Source organism: Orcinus orca, chromosome 18, assembly GCF_937001465.1.
Source record: "Orcinus orca chromosome 18, mOrcOrc1.1, whole genome shotgun sequence".
Lineage (NCBI taxonomy): Eukaryota > Metazoa > Chordata > Mammalia > Artiodactyla > Delphinidae > Orcinus > Orcinus orca.
The window spans coordinates 12,122,546-12,143,960 of NC_064576.1; the positions used below are offsets into that span (position 1 = coordinate 12,122,546).

The 21,415-nt window shown below is 45.8% G+C and overlaps 2 protein-coding genes across 5 annotated transcripts in view; one reads left to right on the forward strand and one right to left on the reverse strand.

The window, feature by feature from the left end:
- FARP1 (FERM, ARH/RhoGEF and pleckstrin domain protein 1) overlaps positions 1-16,874 on the reverse strand; it is a 289,858-nt gene extending 272,984 nt beyond the window's left edge. For all 3 annotated transcript variants that reach the window (XR_007473131.1, XR_007473133.1, XM_004273640.3), the window contains exon 1: positions 16,738-16,874. The gene's annotated coding sequence lies outside the window, so the exon portion shown is untranslated. The remainder of the gene's footprint in view (positions 1-16,737) is intronic.
- Positions 16,875-16,955: 81 nt separating this feature from the next.
- LOC125961948 (uncharacterized) lies at positions 16,956-20,845 on the forward strand. Of its 2 annotated transcripts, XR_007473139.1 has the most exons (3): positions 17,250-17,613; positions 18,066-18,391; positions 20,122-20,845. XR_007473139.1 is itself a non-coding variant. In XM_049701203.1 (2 exons), exon 1 carries the CDS (start codon positions 17,009-17,011, stop codon positions 17,528-17,530), a length of 522 nt encoding a protein of 173 aa, XP_049557160.1. In that variant the 5' UTR covers positions 16,956-17,008; the 3' UTR covers positions 17,531-17,613; positions 20,122-20,845. The 2 variants fall into 2 exon arrangements, 1 of the variants encoding a protein (XP_049557160.1); XM_049701203.1 differs by lacking the exon at positions 18,066-18,391 and having other exon boundaries at positions 16,956-17,613.
- Positions 20,846-21,415: the final 570 nt, after the last annotated feature.

The window sequence follows — 21,415 nt, forward strand, 5'->3', positions numbered from 1 at the left end:
AAGTAATTTTTTAAAGTTCACAATGAACAAAATAACACACTTTTAAATAAAGGCAGGGTCTGATCCTGAACTTGCAGGATCCAGCTCACGCCGCCCTAGCCTGGCGTGCTTGGGTACAGCTGTGCTGGGAGACCATCCCTAACTGAGCCACAAAGAAGAGCATGGATTTGAGGAAAGCCTGATTTCACTGATTAGCTGTGTGACCGTGGGCACGCTACCCAATAATCTAAGTCTCAGCTTCCTCTTCTGTAAAATGGAGATAATACCTTCCTCGTTGAGTAACTGACCAAATAAACATACGTGCAAAGTACAAGCACACTGTCTAGCATAGTACCTGCTACAAAACTGGCAGCCAGGATCCTGACTCCAAGGAGAAGCCGGACGTGATTCCTATGTGCTGTTTGTCCTTCTAGCCCATGCAGGAGACTTTCAAGCCGCTTTCAGGGGAAGGGTTTTGAGGGATATTGGGTTTTCCCTACCGTCACCCTGAAGACAGGGTTTTCTTATTGTGTCTTCAGCTGGTAGAACTGAGGGCCATTCCTAGCGCTGAATTATGCCGGGGGAAGAGAGCAAGTGGGAATGAAAAACTAGGACGATGCCCACCCTGGTTAGCTCCTCAGGATAAACAGGCAAGTGGTACCCAAACAGCATGGCACGACAAGTAGACAAACAACTTCTGCATTTCTCAGATCCGTCCTCCTACAGCAAAGCACAGCCATTTTTTTAAATAAAAGGAATCAAACCACCAGGGCAATTTCTTATCCCCTGCAGTCCTTGCTAATGTACCTACCAGCCTGGGAGAAGCCACTGTTCCCCTGCCACAGGCCTTGAGCCTCACCACCAACTCTGGACCTGATAACGCCAACTCTGGGATTTATTTATGTTACCTTGGACTTACTATTCTCAAACGATACCTAGAGTCTGAGTTCATGTTTATGAATTATTCTACCTCCAAAACAAAGGCATTCCACTGATCTGAACCACAGACCCCAGGCAACCTTGAACTTCCAACCCAGAAATTTAAAAATACCTCTTGATAACCATCTCCCCTAGACCACCATCTCTCACCCAAGTGTCACGAGCATCTATATTACTGTCAGGTGCCTTGGAAACACTAGGAAGAAGAAAGTGATCTTCAAGTAGGTGGTTTCAATAACACAGCAGGGAAAGATTTGCGATGCCCAAGTATGTCTCAGATGACTGTTTACATATGGGACCAGGCTTTGCAGGAAAAAATCTGAACAGGTTTTTCTTTTCTTCCACCTCTGAGAAACAGTTTACTTTTCTCATGTTAAATAACATGGCTGGCTAATTATAAAAGCAATAAAAATTCATTGTAGGAAATTTACAAAACACAGAAAAGTTCAAAGGAAAAAATAAAAACCACTCACATTATTCCTATCCAAAGAACACCACAGGTAAAACACCCTTTTCTCAATGCATATAAACACATGCATCTTATACAGAATTTTAAACATATGCGGTCATCTCTTAAGTAACAAATTAAGAGTATAATCCCAAAAGAGGTAAGTTACCCCCAGAAAAAAGAGGGTGAATGAAGAACACTGGAAGTAAGCTCAGAACCTTAGAACCTCATCATCCTGTAGAAGGTCAAGGGTGACTACATTTTACAAAGAAATGGAAAGAAATTATTTGAGACAAAGTTTGCCTCTTAAGAGAGTTAAGCTTCAGCAAATATTTACTGGGTACCTACTATGTTCTGGGCACTTTACCAGGCACTAGGAAAGTGGAAGGTGTAAAATACTTCAGAAGAAGTTGCTCGCAATAAACGGGAAAAGACTTCCAAAGCTTTCTCCAATAATAAACTATGCGACCTTCAGCAAGTCATTTAACCTCTTTGTGCCACAGTTTCCTCTTATATAAAATGTGGACTAAAAATTAGGATGGGGGCTTCCCTGGTGGCGCAGTGGTTGAGAGTCCACCTGCCGATGCAGGGGACACAGATTCGAGCCCCGGTCCGGGAAGATCCCACGTGCCGCAGAGCGGCTGGGCCCGTGAGCCATGGCTGCTGAGCCTGTGCGTCCAGAGCCTGTGCTCCGCAACGGGAGAGGCCACAACAGTGAGAGGCCTGCGTACCGCAAAAAAAAATAAAATAAAAATTAGGATGGTTGGGATGATCAAATGACTTTGTACACATAAAGCCTTAGAATTCAGCCTGGGACTTAGAAGTGCTCAATGCAAGTTGGTGCTCAATAAATAAAAGGAGTGGGGAAGAGAAAAAACACAGAGGTATAAACACAGAGCGTCGATGTCAGCACCCCCCCAGAGTAGATCTTAGCCTTCGGAAAAGCTTCTGGAAGGAAGTGGGCAGGGACTGGGTGGAAAGCTCTCACATACCAAGCAGAGGAAGCGGCAGGTGTACATATGGGGGGATGTGAGGGACGAGGGCTCCTGTGGTTTGTATTAAGAATGGCACAGGGACTTCCCTGGTGGCGCAGTGGTTAAGAATCCGCCTGCCAATGCAGGGGACAAGGGATCGAGCCCTGGTCCGGAAGAGCCCTGGAGCAACTAAGCCCATGCGCCACAACTACTGAGCCTGCGCTCTAGAGACGAGCCACAACTACTGAAGCTCGCGCGCCTAGAGCCCGTGCTCCACAACAAGAGAAGCCACCGCAATGAGAAGCCCAAGCACCGCAACGAAGAGTAGCCACCCCTCGCCGCGACTAGAGAAAGCCCGCGCGCAGCAACGAAGACCCAACGCAGCCAAAAATTAAATAAATAAATAAAGGAACGGCACGGGGGTGGGGGGGGGGATAGCGGCATGCCAAGGGGAGGAGTGAAATAGAGGAGGCGGGGAAAGAAAATGGGGCCAAGACGCCCGATTTCTTTCAGCCATGCTTCTTCTCAGTTACAGCAAAACAGGCAGAGTTACGTTATCCCACATCACAATCACTTCAAAAAGGAATGCTTTCTGGACTGTTCCGATAAAGTCAAACGGGGCTGCTTTATGTATTTTAGAATTACTTTTACAAGTAAGCATTTTCTAAACACTCTATAAAGAGGATGCAGTGAGCTGATGCTTCTTACCTGCTCTCCAGACATCTCCAAACTCATCCATAATGTCTCTCTGAGTTCCTCTAGCACGATACAGCAGACCGCAAACAACATATTTCTTATTTGGGGGGTATTATTAAAAGTAAAGACCTGAGAACCAGATTAGAGGAGGAATTTGGTCTTTGCTAATTCACAATAACTGGCTTTCCCCTTTCAAGAAAGGAAGAAAAAATACATCTATATAGAAACATATATAGAAAAAAATACACAGAATCTAAAAGTGAATGGACCTGTGACCAATACCTTTGCTAAAAAGAATGTCGTTACTTAATGTGTTTATTTGTTGACAGGTTCTGCAGTTAAGATTCAAAGTTCACGGTTTAATAATACAAATAACACCTGCCATGTCACGAGCCTTTTACAAACTGACAGACAATCCCTTTTTAGATATTATCTTCAATTCCCAAAAGAAATCCCAAATTTCCAAAATTCCAAATCTTAACGAATGCTGACCACCAAGCCTTTGACAAGCAATTTATTTAGAATCCATGGTTTGTATCTCAGTAATTATTATTCAGTAGGTATTATTACCTCCATTTTTAAAACAAGAGAGGAAAGTAGGATTCAGAAATGACATGCCTTGCTCTAGGCCACACAGCTTTTGAGTGGCCGGCGGGGATTTGAACACAGGTCCCTCAAGTCCTGTGGTAGCCAGCTTCCAAGATGGTTCCCAGCGGTCCTTGCCGCCTGGCATCCACGCTTTTGGGTAGTCACCTCCCACTGAATCAGGACTGGCCTGTGTGACCCAGAATCTGGAAGTGACACAGTAGGACTTCACAGCCTAGATCATGACCGTTTCCATCTTGGTCTCCTCATAAATTACTCACTCTGGGAGAATCTAGCTGCCATGTTGTGAGGACATTCAAGCAGCCTGCCCGAGGAGCCTAAGGGCTTCCTTGGAAACAGATCCTACCAGCCCAGCTGACATCTTTACTACAAATATCCAAGTCAGAGCTGCCCTTCTAAGCCACTCCCAGAGTCCCGTCGGAGAGAAGCTGTGAAAGACAATGTTTACTATTGACATAAGTCACTCAATTTGGGAGGAATCTGTCACACAGCAATAGACAACTAGTACATGTCCTGAAGCCTGTGTTCTTTCCTCCACGTCTATACTATACTGTCTATACTTTCAGCTGCTTCTGTAATTTTATCTCTTAATCACTTTCACTGTATATTCATATAGAGAATTAACAAGATACTGACATCAAACCTATACACCCTATCAGGTCTCTGAGACAAGTATCTACAGGACATGTTATTTACATCTATGTCTTGCTGGCATTGTTACAGACTTTATATACACAATTGTTCTTTTTGATCTACCCCTTCAAAAAACGGGCAGCTAACAGAGTTCATGAAGCCTCTGCTAGGTAGTCCAGGAAATGATTCAGTCCTATCTTTGGATAAGCCCCTTGTACAGGTGTTTTCTTAGCATATTTCAAAATAAATAAATAAATAAACAGCCCTGCTGACACAGCACTAAAGACCTATTAAAATGGCTACAATAAAAAGTGTTGACAACATCAAGTGCTGAGTTTGTGCTGGTGCTGGTGAAGACCCCACTTCTGGATCTCTGCCCCTGAGAAATCACGCCCACATCAAAACCTGCGCGTGACAGTTTCTACCAGCTGTACGTTCATAGCCATTCTATTCACAACGGCCCCCAACTGGAAACAACCCTAATGTCCTTCAACAACTGAATGGCCACACAAACTGTGGTACATCCACACAATGCAATACAACTCAGCCACAGAAGGGAAAGAATGATGGTCACGACAACTTAGAAGAATCTCAGAGACATCTGTGCGAGTGAAAGAAGCCAGTCTCGAAAGGCTCCACGCGCCGCGATTCCACTTACGAGACCTTCTGGAGAAGAACAAACAGTGACAGAGCAAAGGTCAGCGGTTAACAGGGGCTGGGGCAGGGGACAGAGGAGGGTGACACACAGAAACAACAAACGAGAATTCTCTGAGCTGCTGAAAATGTTCCATCTCTTGATTGTGGTGTTGATCATACAAATCAGTACACGTGGTAAAACTCACAGCACAGTACACGGGGGGGAAAGAGTCACTTTTACTGTATATCATTTTTTTATTATTATTAATGCACCTATGCTTTCCTTCCAAAACATTTTCAATTCCTTTTTCCCTTAAAAAGAAATATATCTGTTAAATCACCTTCAGGGCCTAGAGCCCTGTTGATTTCCAAATCTAAAAAAAACGCTGATCAAAAGGACACCTGCATGCAAGTTACTTGGAATCTGTGATGTGTCTCTCAGGAGTCCACCATCTCTCGAGCAATGCCATTCATTATCTTCCTCGACAGGTGAGGACACATCTCCCACTTGCATGTCCCTATGAAGAGTCTTGCCCGGGAGCAAACAATCTTTTAGGAGAACATTGACACAACCTCACAGGTTCTCAGTAAACATGTGCCAGGTGAGTAAATGTTGGGGCTCATCCCTGAAGTCGCAGGAGATTAACTGTGTCTGTCCCCAGACTGTCCCAAAGGCAGTCTGACGGTCTCTGGGAAAAATCAGCCCCCCACTTTGGGCCACTCTCTGAGCACGAGGGTGACCACCCACTTAGACGCCTCTTGTTCCGGCAGCCCGTGGAGTTGGCACCCTTCAGGGTCAAAAATGTCTCAGTTTGGACTCTGAAAAATATATGGTCCCCTTGAAGACGAGGATTTTTCGGCCTGTTTTGTTCACCGACGTGAATCTCAAGAACCGTGCCCTCCGGATAAAAGGCGCTTGACAGATCTTTGTTTAAAGTGAGATAGATCACTTTTATTCTTTCCAGCTTGTGAAGAGTTATTGAGAATCTAATGAGTTGTGACCTTCTAGCTGCCTAAGATCCTATGATAAGATTTTCATTAATCCATCAAAGGAAGGCTCTTTTCTAAGAACCTAGAAGATACAATAGAAGTTTGAGACATGGCCCCTGACCTCCAGAAACTAACTCTGGGGAAAAAGGCAAAATTCATACATGGGAGAGTAAATAACTAACGATGTGAGATACTCTATGTATAAAACCAGTTATGCATCAGTCAGCTTCCCCAACGCTTCTGTGGATTACCTCAAAAGGTGAGCCAACGGAGCTGAGACACAGACGTTGCTTTGACTGGGAATGTGAAAAATGGGCGTGGCGTGGCTGTGTCACAAATGGGCATCTTCCCTCTCAGCATACGGTTGTCCTGAAACAGCCCTGTTTGCTGGGGACTGATTAGGGCTGCCACGAACTAACACCTTTGCTCACTAAGTGCTTCTGACCAACAACAGAGAAAGGGGGCACGTAAGGAGTCGTCACAAGTGACGAGAAAGTAACACACAGGCACACCTCCCATCCCAGCCTACCTGGTGGGCTTCTGCAGGGAACAGTTTTGCTGTAAACTCACACCGGGCAAGCTTGATCGATTTCTACCCCTTTCCTCCCATTCCAGAAGGTGTGTCTGAATACAAGCGAGAGGAAGGTTGTTTGGGGATAATGTCTAAACAGGGACAAATCACTATGACGCCCCTCACAAGGGAACATTAGGTTAGAACTGCTGCTCTCGGGGCTCAGACATCAACCTTTACGTGATGGGGACCCGCAAGCTTCAGCACAGCCCTGGATGGTGGTGGACCGGGGCCTTTCCTTCCTATCTCTGCCCTTCCTTCCCTTCTGATCCCTCTCCCAGGAAGTTTTTTCCCCTTATTTTTGCCTGTCAATCCTACCCATAAAGGCTGCTGTTCCCCACCCTCACCCCATCCTTGTACACCCCCCCCACCCACACACACACCCATCACAAGAGGGGCCCTTCATCTGGGCTAAACAGCAGTCTTTCCCTGGAGGGGTGGAGATGGGGGTTCAAACTCCAGCTAGGTGATTCTCGATCACAGCAGGAGCGGCATGAATGCTTTATCCCGGGAATGGAACACGTGTGACGCTGTCAGCATGACTGAAGGACCGCTTGATTTTCAAGGCGGGGCCGTGGATGCTGTCCTTCCTGCAACATGCAGGACAGCGCCACCATCACCAGCAAACTGTCCCGAAGGCAGTGGAGAGAACCAGGAAAATGAAGCCAATCGCTAGCGAAAAAGCAGGGCATTGTGAGGGCAACCCCACAGGTGGCTGGAGCCTTTGGACCCAGGTCTCCCTTCCTGAGATGACCCACCTCTGCCCTTTCTGAGGTTGGAATTGAGAGCTACGAAATTCCCCTATTCTGCTTCCTATGACTCAAGGTGGGTGTCTGTCCCTTGCAACAAGAGACCCTCTTTTCCACAGATTTATGTACAGATTGTCACTGCAGCCAAATACTGCAAGCAGAAGAAATGACCGATAAAGGGCAACGTTAGGTTCATTATGTAGAACTACACGGGGGATATTATACAGTCACTGAACATTTTCATTTCAAAGAAAACTCAGTATGGAAAACACTCAGACAATGTTATGGGGGGAAAGTGACTTCTAATTATACATGCATCATTCTCCCAATTTTTAAAAAATGTATGTTTGCATGTAAAGAGAAAAATACTGGGAATATATCGAATATGTCAAAAGTCAAATGGAAATAAATCAAATCTTAATCTTCATAAATTTTGACCAGCAGGATTGCAAGGGATTTCTACTTTCTGTTTTATAAGTGAATACTTTTCTAATCCTGCTATAATAAAGAGACTACAAAGGGAACACTAAAATAAACAAGCTAACAAACAAAACACACTTCTTTATTGAAAGCTCAACTTAAATGCAACTTCCAACCAGAATCCAATGTCTTACTATCCTGAACACTTCCACGATTACAGTACCTTTTGCAAAGCTCTGGTCATATACCACCTTATATTGTAATTATCTAGATAATTCTCCAATCTGGTCTGGATGCTACACTCTGAGAGCAGGGAACTGCACCCTGTTTTTGTGGCACCAATGGTAACTAGTAATTCAACACAGCTGTTCAATAAATATCTGTTGAATTGGTAAGTCCTTGCATAAAGTGAAAATAAAACAGCAGTGAATATGCAAGTTACCCTGGTCAGTTGACCATCTTGATAGTAAGAGGTGGGGGAAGGACCAGATTTCTTTTTTAAAGTCATATCAATTAAATAAAAATAGATAGGAATATTGTGGCTCTATATTCTACAAGTTGTTCACCAGGATATTTTCCGTTCAATTCATTTGCTTGGATTACAGTTATTATAAAATCATTCAACTTTTCTTTACAGGCTCACAAATATCTGTGTCTAATTTTCCAACGCGGTAAATCTTTAGTTTACCCAAATCCTGACATTTCCAAGCAGTTCACTCTACTAATAACATTGGCCCCCAGTAAGATTTCATGCCAGACAACCAAAAGATCCGGCAAGATTATAAAGGAAGATATTAATCTCTGATTAATAATGGCCTCACAGGGACTTCGCTGGTGGCGCAGTGGTTAAGAATCCACCTGCCAATGCAGGGGACACAGGTTCAAGCCCTGGTCTGGGACTATCCCACATGCCGCAGAGCAACTAAGCCTGTGAGCCACAACTACTGAAGCCCACGTGCTTAGAGCCCGTGCTCCACAAGAGAAGCCACCACAATGAGATGCCCGTGCACCATAACGAAGAGTAGCCCCTGCTCGCCGCAAGTAGAGAAAGCCCGTGTGCAGCAACAAAGACCCAATGCAGCCAAAACTAAATAAATAAATTTATTTTTAAAATAAATAAATAATGGCCTCAAAAATCTCCTGAGCAATATTAAACATGCAGATAAACGCCATTCTAGGTTGACAGAAATGGTAGGCACTGCCATCATTTTTTCCTTAAAGAAATGAAATATTCCCATCAAGTACGTCTTGTTATCCAAACTCCAAATGGTCAATGCTAAGCAGATGTCCTGCAAGGCCATCGTAAGAGGAAAAGGTGAAAATCATGCAGACTTAGTGACAAGACTGGCACACATTATCAGATACGTAAAGTCCTTAAAAAAGTTCATCTCTCACAGTGACTTGACGTGATCACTAAGCCACTTTCCATATAATTAACAGTAATAAACTCTTTCTCATAGATAATGTTAAATGGCAGATGAAAGATCAAATCTTCCAACCTGTCAGAACGGCTATCATCAAAAAGACAAGAAATAACAAGCGTTGGAGAGGGTGTGGAGAAAAGGAACCGTCCAGCACTGTTGGTGGGAAGGTAAATTGGTGCAGACGCTACGGAAAACAGCATGGAGGCTCCTCAAAAAATTAAATCTAGGGCTTCCCTGGTGGCACAGTGGTTGAGAGTCCGCCTGCCGATGCAGGGGACACGGGTTCGTGCCCCGGTCTGGGAAGATCCCACATGCCGCGGAGCAGCTAGTCCCGTGAGCCATGGCCGCTGAGCCTGTGCGTCCAGAGCCTGTGCTCCACAGCGGGAGAGGCCACAACAGTGAGAGGCCCGTGTACAGCAAAAAAAAAAAAAAAAAATTAAAACTAGAACTATCATACAATCCAGCATTTCACTCCTGGGTATTTAAAGAAAACAAAAACACTAATTCAAAAAGATACACACACCCCTATGTTCATTGCAGCATTATTCACAATAGCCAAGACATGGAAACAACCTAAATGTCCACTGACAGATGAATATATAAAGAAAATGTAGTATATATACACGATGGGATATTACTCAGCCATAAAAAAGAATGAAATCTTGCCATCTGTGACAACATGGATGGACCTGGAGGGGATTATGCTAAGTGAAATAGGTCAGACAGAGAAAGATAAATACTGTATTTTCACTTATATGTGGAATCTAAAAAACAAATGAATAAATACAACCAAACAGAAACAGATTCACAGATCCAGAGAGCAAACTAGTGGCTGCCAAAGGGGAGGAGGGTGGGGCGATGGGCAAAATGGGCGAAGGGGATTAAGAGGCACAAACGACCTGTTATATAATAAGTAAGTCCCAGGGATGTAATGTATAGCACTGGGAATATAGTCATTAATACTGAAATAACCTTTGTATGGTGCATAATCTATAAAAATGTCAAATCACTATGTTGTACGCCTGAAACTAACATTGTAAGTCAACTATACTTAATTTAAAAAACAAAAAAAGACAAAATATTTTTTAAAAAGAAAGATAAAGTCTTCCATTAATATATCAGTCAAGATGCTTTGGATGACAATTAGAAAGTGGGTAAACTTATGGCTTATTACACTAAGTCCAGGTCTGCGTTATTTGGTATACAAAATTAGCTATTATTTAGTGTAGGAAGCTCCAGGTGCAGGAAGATCACAGAACTCTGCTTCCATCTTTCAGCCCATCATCCTCTTGCCTTCATCCCAAGGCTAGCCACAATTTCGGCTGCTGTGGTTCCAGGCATCACATTCAGTCCAGCCCTTGGGTCTCTCTTTCAAAGCACAGAAATATTCCCCAGACCCTTCTTCAAAGACCAACAAATGTTGGAGGCTTCTGAGAAGCACTTTGCTTAAGGACAAAGGGAGCGTGAAGAAGGCTGTGCCATTATTGGCCCGACGACACCGAATGTGTAAGAGTAAAAAGCATGGAACTGCAGCAGCCCTTCGCGGTAACAGCTAATCAGGCCACAGCAGCCTAATTAACCACTAGGCAACAAGCCAGAGTACAGAAAGCAACAAGCTGGGATGGCAGGGTGCAAGGACAGAAAGAACCTGGGTGACGCTGTGAGCTGAGGCATCAAACCGGGAGCCCCTCCCTTCTTATTATTCCTTGAGGCAACTAATTGTTTGATGACTTTCACGGCTATTAGTCAAAGATTCTGTCACTGGAAAATAAATGCACTCTTGAAGTTTCCTTGATGTTTTAGAAAAAGAGCACCAATAACTTGCCCAACATCACATTTTAACACCTATAACTCCCAACTCCTGTTACCTTTGATCCCAATCTCTAACTTCCGTATTCTAAAATGTCATGGGGTTTTCCTTATACACATTTTTTAATTTTATTTATTTATTTATTTTTCTTTTCCATTCTGGATTATCACGGGATATTGAATATAGCTCCCTGTGCTCTGCAGTAGGCCCTTGTTGTTTACCTGTCCTACATAAAATAGTTTGCATCTGCTAATCATCTCAAACTCCCAATCCATCCTTTCCCCACCCTCCTCCCCCTTGGCAACCACAGGCTGTTCTCTATTTCTTTGAGTCTGTTTCTGTTGCAGTCATTACAGAAATTTTAATTCAAGTCAAGCAATATTTATGTACCTTCTATGGGCAGGAGAAAAAAAAATCAGGAAAACATACTTTCTGACCTGACAACAATGCTTGTTATCTGGTTCAGAAAATGAGGAGAGTACATAAATAACACTATATAATTCATGCCAAAATAAGGAAACTCAGCTCCTTTTACAAGCACCTACGTATGCCATTCCAACCTCTTTTTAGAATGCTACATCTTGCTTTTACCCAGGGCTCCATTTTTTGTATTGATTTCAAAAATATTTATTTTCCACAATCTTTCTGTGTGCTAAAAGAACAAACAATTCAATTCTGAATTTCAGAAATCTATTTGATCATAACCTGAAACACCTTGTTTCCCCAGATTTTCAAAATAAGCAGGGTTTTTTTGTTTTTTTCATTTTCATGTCTTTTCAACTCAGTTTTAGTTAGGAAAGAATAGAACTGCTCCATCCCCATGAAGTAAATGGAGTCCGACCTCTTGAACACAGCAATATTAGTCTATGTCTTACACACAAAAATGCTATTTTTCCAAAGTTGAAAAAATCCCCTGACCTTTAATAAGTTCAATAAGTAGACCATGTACAATGTTTCCCTAATAACTTCTGCTCTTCAAAAGATACCACTAAAAGAGGAAAAGATTAAAAAATAGACTGGTAAAAATATTCCTGATACATAGATCTAACAATGAACTTGTATATAGAATATACACAGAACTCCTATAATTGTAAAATAAGATGACACTAAGTATATGCAGTTTATTGTATGTCAATTATACTCAAAAGCTATATAAAACAATCAGACAAAAATCAATGAAAAAGAACGAAGTGTTAATGGACACGGCACAAAGGAAGATAGACAAATGGCCAAAAAGCACAGGAAAACTTATCATTTCCCTTTCAGGGAAATATAAAATTAAACCACAAGGAGATACCACTACACATCTACCAGAACGGCTACAATGAAAAAGATGGATAATTTCAAGTGTTCATGAGGATTACAGTACGTGGAACACTCATACGTCATTGGCGAGGATGTAAAATGGTACAAACACTTTGGAAAAACAGATGGCAGTTTCTCATAAACATACACTTATCATAAGACCGAGCAATAAAAAGGAAAACAGATCTCCGCACAAAGACTTGTTCACAAATGTTCACAGCAGCCTTATTCAGAACAGCCCAAACTGGAAACAGCCAGAGTGGCCAAGGGTGACCAGATCAACAAATTGTAGCACATCCAGACACTGAAATACTACAGGGCAACAGAGAGGAACACACTGATAAGATGATGGAGGAAGGGGGAGGGAGGAGGGAAAAGAAGCAGATGGAGGCGGAGAGAGGGGAATAAAAGTAAAGGAGAAATTACATCTAGACCTAGTGAAACTGCAGCACTCCAAAGGATCTTAAAAGCAGCCAGAGAGAAAAGACAGACAATTTACAAATAACAGTTAGCCTGACAGTGGACACTGCAACCACAACAATGGAACCAAAAGAGAGTTGATGAATACAGGATCAACAATCCAGAATTGCGCACCCAGGTAGTTTATCATTCCGGAACAAATTTAAAGGCACACAAAAACTGAGGTTACCCCCAAGAGATGCTCACTAATGGAACTTCTAAAAAATATATCTCTAAGAAGGAAAGGGAAAGTTATCCCAGAAGCCAATTTTTTCAGGTAGGTTTTACTTTCTTCTTCATGCATTTATTGTTTGATTTTTTTTAAATGAGCCTGTATATTTTTACAATACCCAAATTTAAAGGTTAGCTTAAATTGTTAAATTAGAACAAAACAGAAATGAAATCAAATACCAAATTTTCCAATTCCCAGAACAACAACTTGTCAGGGCTGATATCAAATTTCCCTTAAAAACCTTAAAGAGTAACTTGAAAGGACATGAAAATTAGGTTTACTTATTCACTCAACAAACATTTAGAAAGGGTTTGCTATGTGCCAGGCACTAGACTAGATCCTGAATTAATATTATGAGAACAAAAAATGAAAGTCATATAATACTGGATTTATGAGTCTTCTAAGATACCTTTATGAAAAGGCCAAAGCCTACACATACAGTGGAGTTACTCTTTGGTGAGGAATATTACATAATAGAGAGTTAAAGGTAATCCAGTTTGGCCTGAGGCCCTTCTGTTTGAAAATGTATGCACAAATATGACCATTTTACACATGAAGTTAATTCAGTGTAAATGATGAATTCCCATATTAAACTGCCCATCTTGCCGTCTGATTCCCATCTCACATTAAATAAGAAAACTGCCTGAGTTCATAGGCAGCACTGAGCATGGGAAGGCACATTGTACCTGATAGTCCCTGGTTTATTTCACAAGTATCAAAGGCTGAGAGCACCCACATTTAATACGTACCAACTGTCCACTTCTGCTCAAAGTATCCACTTGGCAAAACATTTTTAACTGACTTAAACCAGGAGGAGGGCAGCCTATAAAAAGCCAGTTTCTCCACTTCAATATAAACAGTTTCTGGGGGCTTCTTGATTAAAAACAAAGGCAGCATTTGGCATAAAAGGACTGGTGAAATCAGTACTTCAAATAATTTTGAATGGAAACCGTTGGGCTCTGCTCTTCCCAGACATGTGGAAGTGCTTAAGGCAGTAACCTGGCGGAAACAGAGGGTGAGGGGCCTATGATGAAGTGAGGCCACAGCAGAAACTCTAACCACTAAAAAGCAAGGAAAATTTTTTTTAAAAGTTGATCCACCGCTTCCCATTCAATAGTCAGGCTTGGAGAGCCCTCCTTTCAATCAAAAGTACCAAATAATACGAGAGGTGCAGCCCCAGGAACCTTTAAGAGCCCACCCTCTCCCCTCCCAGGCAACGGTAAGCAACACTTGGAATACCTGTGCACCCAAAGTAGAAAGGACTTGAGTGACTGTATTTGGGGATTATAAGAGCCCTTCTCTTGTCTGTAGCATCTTCAGTTCAAGGGGAAAGTGCATTTCACTAGGCAGGTCTCTGAAACAAGCAAGGCCAGTTACTAAAGCTTTTGCTGTCAAAGCTCTAGCCAAGTACCTACAAATCCATACAACTTTCCTCATCCTCTAGGAAAGCCATAATGCCATCTTTCCTAAACTGTTCAGTATGCAAAAACTGGGCTCCTGTGTCTTCTCCAGCATTCCCTAACCTCCTCAAGGATGGAAGAAGGTTTTCTTTTCTGATGTCTATCACAGGCACCCTCCTTATAAATACATATCATTTTCCAAATGAATTAAACTCTTCTATGAATATTAGAGCTCAATGAATATTAGAGGACGAATCCCACTTTAAAAAAAAAACTAACCCTTTCAATACTATATTCAATTCTTATCTTCTTAAAACCATTTCCTTGGACAGTTTCTTAAATAAAAAGCAAAACAAAAATATTCACCCAGGTTCCTCATGGTCTTAAGATAATTATGGCATAACTGCAACATACCAGAAGAAAATTATCTAGGATAGATTTTTAAATCTCCTTTTGGTAAATTTGGCCCGCAGAGCACCATTAGTATTCTATTAAGACCTAAGGAATTCAATCCCTGTATAAAATTCCAGAAGAAGACTAACTATGTGAAAAGGGACGTTATAAACCTACCTTCAGGATTCCCACAGGGGAAAAACACCTTAAATGAAAAACCACACCCCAACTCACAGGGGGCATGCTACCGAATCTGTGACCCTATGGAGCACAGCTATATCATCACCAAGTATTTCAAGTTTCTCGTCCACAAAGAAGAAAGAAGAGATTCTGGGAAGCCCTGGGCTAGCAGCTCACTATTTCCACCAACACCTCGCCCAGTAAGCCAGCCACTGGCCAATAATGTGTCTCTTCATTTTTCCCAGAAGCAGCTCTATTAGCCAGACATTCTAAAAACACAAACGTTTCATTGTGCTTGGAGTAACTCCAATATTGGTGCCTTGCTGCAGAACGATGCTGCAGGAATATAAAGTGAGCCATGTGGACGCTGAACCCACACGAAGAGCATCAGAAACTGTCAAACCCAGAAGACCAACCAACCCCCAGGAAAGGCTGAAGGCAAACCCGGGCCGGAAGGCTGTGGAATGTGGGAAGAAACCAAACGCAGGAGACTTCAGAAGGGCCTGCCTGATGGCAACAATGAGGACAATTTTTAAGGCAAATGTCCCAAAGCTCTCAGGGCCAAAAAGGCCTTTTTTCCTCCTTTCTGTCCTGTTTAGACTGAATAAGAAAAGCAAGACAATGCTGGAAGATGTTCTGGAATGGGCTTGGCCAAGTCACCACAAGCAAAGCGCAGTGAACCTAACCCACTGCTAGGCTGGGGTTTGGCTCTGCTGAAGACCCTGCCTGCTGGGTGGGGGAGATGGGGGTCCCCAAAAACCATGGCTAAGGGGGAACCGTGAAACAGGGGAGGGCGGGGCTGAGCAAGTCAAACCTGGGAAACTAACAAGAAAGACGTCAACAACAATAATAAAATGAAACAGCCAGAGGCCACCATGGTCCTCCAGAAGAATCGGAGACAGGCTGAGCCGGCTAAACTATTCCAGATGAAAGGCAATCTCTCCACATCTCAAGGGGCTGATCTGATACCGGGGTCCTCGTTTCTTTGTGCGCCTCACCTCCCTCGTTTCTGGGGGATCCTGCACAGACTCCAGCTGGGCTCCAACTGCCATAAACGACATCCAGACTGATTACGGGGAACTCATTTTTTTCCCCTCAAACAAAACACACACACACACACACACACACACACACACACACACACACAGACGCACACACTCTCAAAGGTCTAGCAGGATCACACAGCTAAAGTTTCCGGAACTTAAATCGTAAAACCACAATCAGAAGTTGTTGTTTGGAAATGCTCACCACAAAAATCTCTGTCCTTTGCTTAAAAAAAAAAAAAAAAAAAGGAAGAAAAAAAAAAAACTTTGCTCTTCATAAAGGTTGGCGGCAAAGAGAGACAAAATCTAACTTAGGCAGAGGGCGTGTTCCTCTTTGTCACCCACCGGGGTCCTCGCGCCAGCGTGGGCGAGCGGAGGGGCACCCGGCAGCGCGGTGGCAGCGGCGCCAAAGGCCACCTCCCCGGTCCGCGGTCGGTCGCAGGGGCCGAGATTGCACCCGGAGGTCCGGAAGCCGCGTCCGGCGCTGTCAGCGCGCCGGGTGGGATGGGAGGAAGAGGGGGAAGGGCGCCGCGGGGCGGGGGAGGCGAGAGGGGACGCGCGCGGAGCCCGCAGCCCGAGTCCCCGGAGGTAAGAGGAGGGTGCAAGGGGCGGCGCGCAGCCCGGAGGCCCCCGAGCTCCGGCTATTGTTGCCGGGCTGCCCCGGGCCCGGAGGGCGACTCTCCCGCCTCAGTAGGGGAAGCCCGATCCCACCCGCCGCGCCCTCCTCCGGGCAGGACCCGCGGGCCACGCAGCTACCTCCACCCGCTCCCCGGTCGGTCGGCTCCGGGCGCCCGACTCGCACAAGTTGCCGCCAGTCCGCCGGGATCATTGTTCGCCGCGCGCCTCCTACCTCCACGACGCAGGCGGCTCCGGCTCCCACTCCCGGCCTCTGGGCTCCGCAGCTCCGAGCTCCCGGCGGCCGAGGGCGCGGCGGCTCCGGCTGCGCGTGCGGCGGGGACGCTCGGCTATTAATACCCGCGGGCGGCGGGGGCGGCGGCGGCGGCGCGGACACGCGAGCGGGGCTGGCGGTGGCCGGCCGAGGTCCGAGCCATCAAAGGTGTCGCGGGGCGGAGGGGAGGGCGGAGCAGGCGGGGTGGGTGGGGAGCGGGCTCCGGGTCGCCATGGCCGCCTCGACGCCGGGCCGAGCGCCACTCGCGCGGGGAGGAGCGGCGCAAAGCGGGCGGCGGCCGCGTCCCCGCCCCGCGCGCCAGCCGAGCGCCCGCAGCCCTGCGCCCGCGCCGGCCCCGCCGCCTCCAGACAGGCGAGCGGGAAGTGAAGGAAAGCGAGCCCCTCCCCGGGCCTGGGCCGGCCCCTCAGCGGGGGGAGCCCTAGCGCCGCGCAGCCCGAGCCGCGGGGACAGCAAGAGAGCGACAGCCCCCTCCAGCGTCCGCGCCCGCGACCTGCGCGCCGGCGCGCCCCGCCCCGCTCCGCCCCGCCCCGGGGGCAGGTGCGCCGAGAGGCCGCCCGCCCGAGCGCCCCTACCCGGCCGGGCGAGCCCACCTCCGATCCGCGCTTTACTTGGTCCTACGGCTGCAGCCGGTCTCTCCGCTCGGCGCCGCAGGGCCGAGCGCAGGAAGCTCCGCGGAGTGCGCTGCGCCACCAGGGACGCGCCAGTCCAGCCTCTGTGGTTGAAAGCGAGCTAAGGCAGCGGGAGACGAGCGCACGGGCAACACCAGGAGCAGCTGGCGGAGGATCGGTGGCGCGGACTCTGCAGGCCGCTGTTGAGGTTGTGCAAGGGGGAGCCCCGCCCGGGTGCCCACCTACGACTTTACGTTGTCGCGCGGACAGCGGCGCTTCGCAGGTACCCACGAGCACCACCCCTTCCCCGGGGCCACAGGAGGTGGCTTCCGGCACCACCCTAGGCTACGAGGGACTTAATCCCGGAGGGGCAGTTGTCACCTCCCCTCCCCCCGCCGCGGCCCCGCGTCCTCCACCCACCGCGAATCCCCCGACAATCCCCACCCCTACTCGCCCCCTCCGAGGACCGGAGCAATGCCCCGCGGGGGAAAGGAGTGAAATAGGTTAGCAGGTTTGCAGATTCCTGTTCAGAGCTCCCGGAACTCGGAGGAGGGAGCAAGGTTCAGGACCCAGCAGGCAGGCACCTAAGGGGGGAGAGTCCCTGTCGCCCCTCTCCAGCTGGGAGCTGCCGCTTTACCACCTCCATCCCCCTTTCCTCAGCCCCTGCTCTTGCCCTTTCTCCTCCTCGCTGTGGATGGGCCCGCTGCACGTGGAGGGAAAAGGACGCGCGGCAGGAGATTAGAAACGGAAGCGACCCTCTGCTAGATGCCGAGGCTACTGGGCACCCGCCCCTGACGGCCGCTGACCCCAGAACCCTGGTCGTTTTGCGCCTTAGAGAAGTTTTCGATCTCCAGCCTGGAGGCAGGTTTCTTGGGAGAGGCCACGACTGAACTCAAAGAGGAGCAGGACAGGGGCCCCCGTGGGACAGTGGGTCCACACGAGAACACGGTGCCTGAGAAGGACGGGGGCACCTGTGCGTAGCTAGTGTGAGTAGTTTCTGGAGCAAAGAGACATATTTTGAGTTTGAGGTGCTGAACTGTATTTTATTTTTTTTAACGCCTGTATATTTGGAGAAGGTAGAAGTAAAAAGGGTCATCTGGGCCTCAAACCTGAAAAGAACAGCAGATGGGAAGTTTGTCATTGAAGAGAAGCAATAGTGGGCTGGAGGCGTGGCTCTGGACAAACCATAGATCAGAGGTTTCGGTGATTCTCTGAGTGTGCTTCTCGGACCTGTAGCGGTAGCAGCACCCGGAAACTTTAAGAAATATAAATTCTTGGGCCCCTCCCCAGACCTACCTTATCGGGTTCTCCCACGTCAGTGGGCATCAGAATTGCCTGGCCGGCTGATTCAAAGACCTACTGAATCAGAAACTCCAGGAAAGGAAGTCTGGAGTGGGCTTGAGAAATGTGCCTTTCAAACAGGTTCCCAGGGGGCTCTGGGCCCACACTTTGAGAACCACCAAATTAGAGTACTGGGTCTCAGAATCACAGAATCACATCAGACTTGAAAAAAACCCGCAACGCCCAGGCTTCACCCCAGCCAAATATATCAGGATTTCTGGGGTGGGAACCCAGGCATCGGTATTGTTAAAGTTCTGGAGGTGATTCCAGTGTGTGGCCAGGTCTGTGGCAGACCTGGGATTCTGGTAAATGCAGATCTGGTTTAGTGAGCTTGAAGCACGATATTTCTAACAAGCCCTCCAATGCTATTTTTTCTTTTTTCTTTTTTTTGCTAGTCCGGGCACTTCACCCAGTAGCAAGCAAGGTGCTATTCCATACCTTACAGCTAAAACCGAAAAGCTTGTAGAAATCACAAAAACTTAGAAAAGTGACATTTACCCAGTCACTCTCTTTGGAAGACGTTTTCCACATGCTACAGTGTTTATTTCATCTTTTTTTTTTTTTCATCATCTTCTTTCCATGTCTGGAATAAAGTTTGTGTCATTTCGCTCTCAGCATGTGTATGATCATAATATTGAATACATAACATCTGATGCTGGTTGTTTTTTTTGATGTTGTTTTTGAGGGAAGGTGACTTTTAAAGGACACAGTCTGAGGCTTTACAGGCAGAGGGTAGTAGCCAGTGGGGAAGAAGGAAAAGAAAGAGGAGAGCAGGTTTGGGGGCTCCCGCTGGGAGAGCCAATTCCCCCAGTTCCTTCCAGCTCTCACAAACAAACATTCTGGGTTTCGTACTTAATCTCATTGAAAGCACTTTTTAAATTCCTTTACCTAAAAAGCCAGGGCTACCTGGCCTGGAAAATCTGCCATCTGGAAAATCAGCCCCTGAAAAACTGAAGTGTTTCCTTGTCATTTTGTGTCATTCATGCCTCGTTTTCAGATTTCTGATTATAAAAATGTATAATTACCTAGGTCCCCTTTATAACCCATGCCATCAGGTTACTTAGAAATCTTCCTGAATTAAGTAGTTGTCCTGTTCTTAACTTTCCCTTTTATTGATTTTATCTATTTTTTATTGCAATAAATGTGTGTACATGATAAATGAAGAAATAATTAAACAGTGTAGAAGGGTATTAGGTAAAGCATAAAGCGCATAAGGGACCCTTCCCCACATCCCCAGTTTCACTTCTCAGAAATCATTTTCCCATCAGTTTTTAGTCTTTCAGAAACTTTCTAAGCTTAAACAAGTGCATGTGTGTAAATCTTTTATACTAAAGTGATGACGTGTCACAGTGAAATGAAACTTCTTATTCCACAGTTACCACCCCCTCCCCCCAAACACACCACCACCACCGCGTTTCTGGGTCGGAGAAGTCTCTCTGTTTGGGGCAGTGCTGATCTCTGGACATGAGGCTATGAGCTGTCAGTTAGATGAGGACCACTACAAGCAAGAGGCTGCACAGTGATGCTCCAGCTGCCGGTCCCAGATCTTTCACCATCTCAGACCAGGAACCAGGAAGTGAGTAAAGAAGTGTTTTGGAGAGGGTTCTCCAGCCCTATCCCGTTCCTCAGCGATGCTGGCCACCCCCTGCCTTTTCAGTCCTGCCAGCTAAGGACACCATGAAGCAAAGAAGAGCCACCTCTGTTGTGCCCTTTCCAAATTTCTGATCCACAAAATCCATGATAAAATTATTTTATGTTGTTAAAGTTTGCATGGCTTTCTATGAAGCGAAAGACAACCAGGATACCCACTAACCAACTGTGCTTGAGAACGCTTACTTCTTACACTTGTTTTTTAAATAAATAAATTTATTTATTTGGGCTGCGTTGGGTCTTCGTTGCTGTGCACAGGCTTTTCTCTAGTTGCAGTGAGCAGGGGCTACTCTTCGTTGTGGTGCGTGGGCTTCTCGTTGCGGTGGCTTCTCTTGTTACGGAACACGGGCTCTAGGCGCGCAGGCTTCAGTAGTTGTGGCACGTAGGTTCAGTAGTTGTGGCTTGCGGGCTCAGTAGTTGTGGCTCGTGGGCTCTAGAGCACAGGCTCAGTAGTTCCGTGGCATGTGGGATCTTCCCGGACCAGGGCTTGAACCCATGTCCCCTGCATTGGCAGGCGGATTCTTAACCACTGCGCCACCAGGGAAGTCCTACTTACACTTTAAGCCCTCACTGGGTATTGGCAAACTTTTAAAATTTGTCAGTTTTATAGGTAAAATGGAAACTTACTTTAAAATTACCCATTGATATTTCTTTATCCATCAACTTTTATATCCTTTGCTCATTTTGCCCTTGGGGTGTTTGTCTTTTTTGTTGATTCTTAGTATCTTTATATTGATAGTTAAGGAAATTAGCCCTGTGCTATCATATAGTGAATATTTTTTCTGTTTTGACTTTGTTTATGGTGCTTTTTTTGCAACAAGAGGTTCTTAACTTTTGTACTGTCAGATTTATCTGTTTGCTTTTCTGTTTTCACATTTTTGCATCATGCTTGAAAAGTTTTCCCCACTCAAGGCTTTTTAAAAATCACTATATTTTCACACCTTAACAGTTTTATTTTTATATTATAAAATCAATCTATACAGTATTTATTTGGGCATAAGAAATGAGACACAGATCCA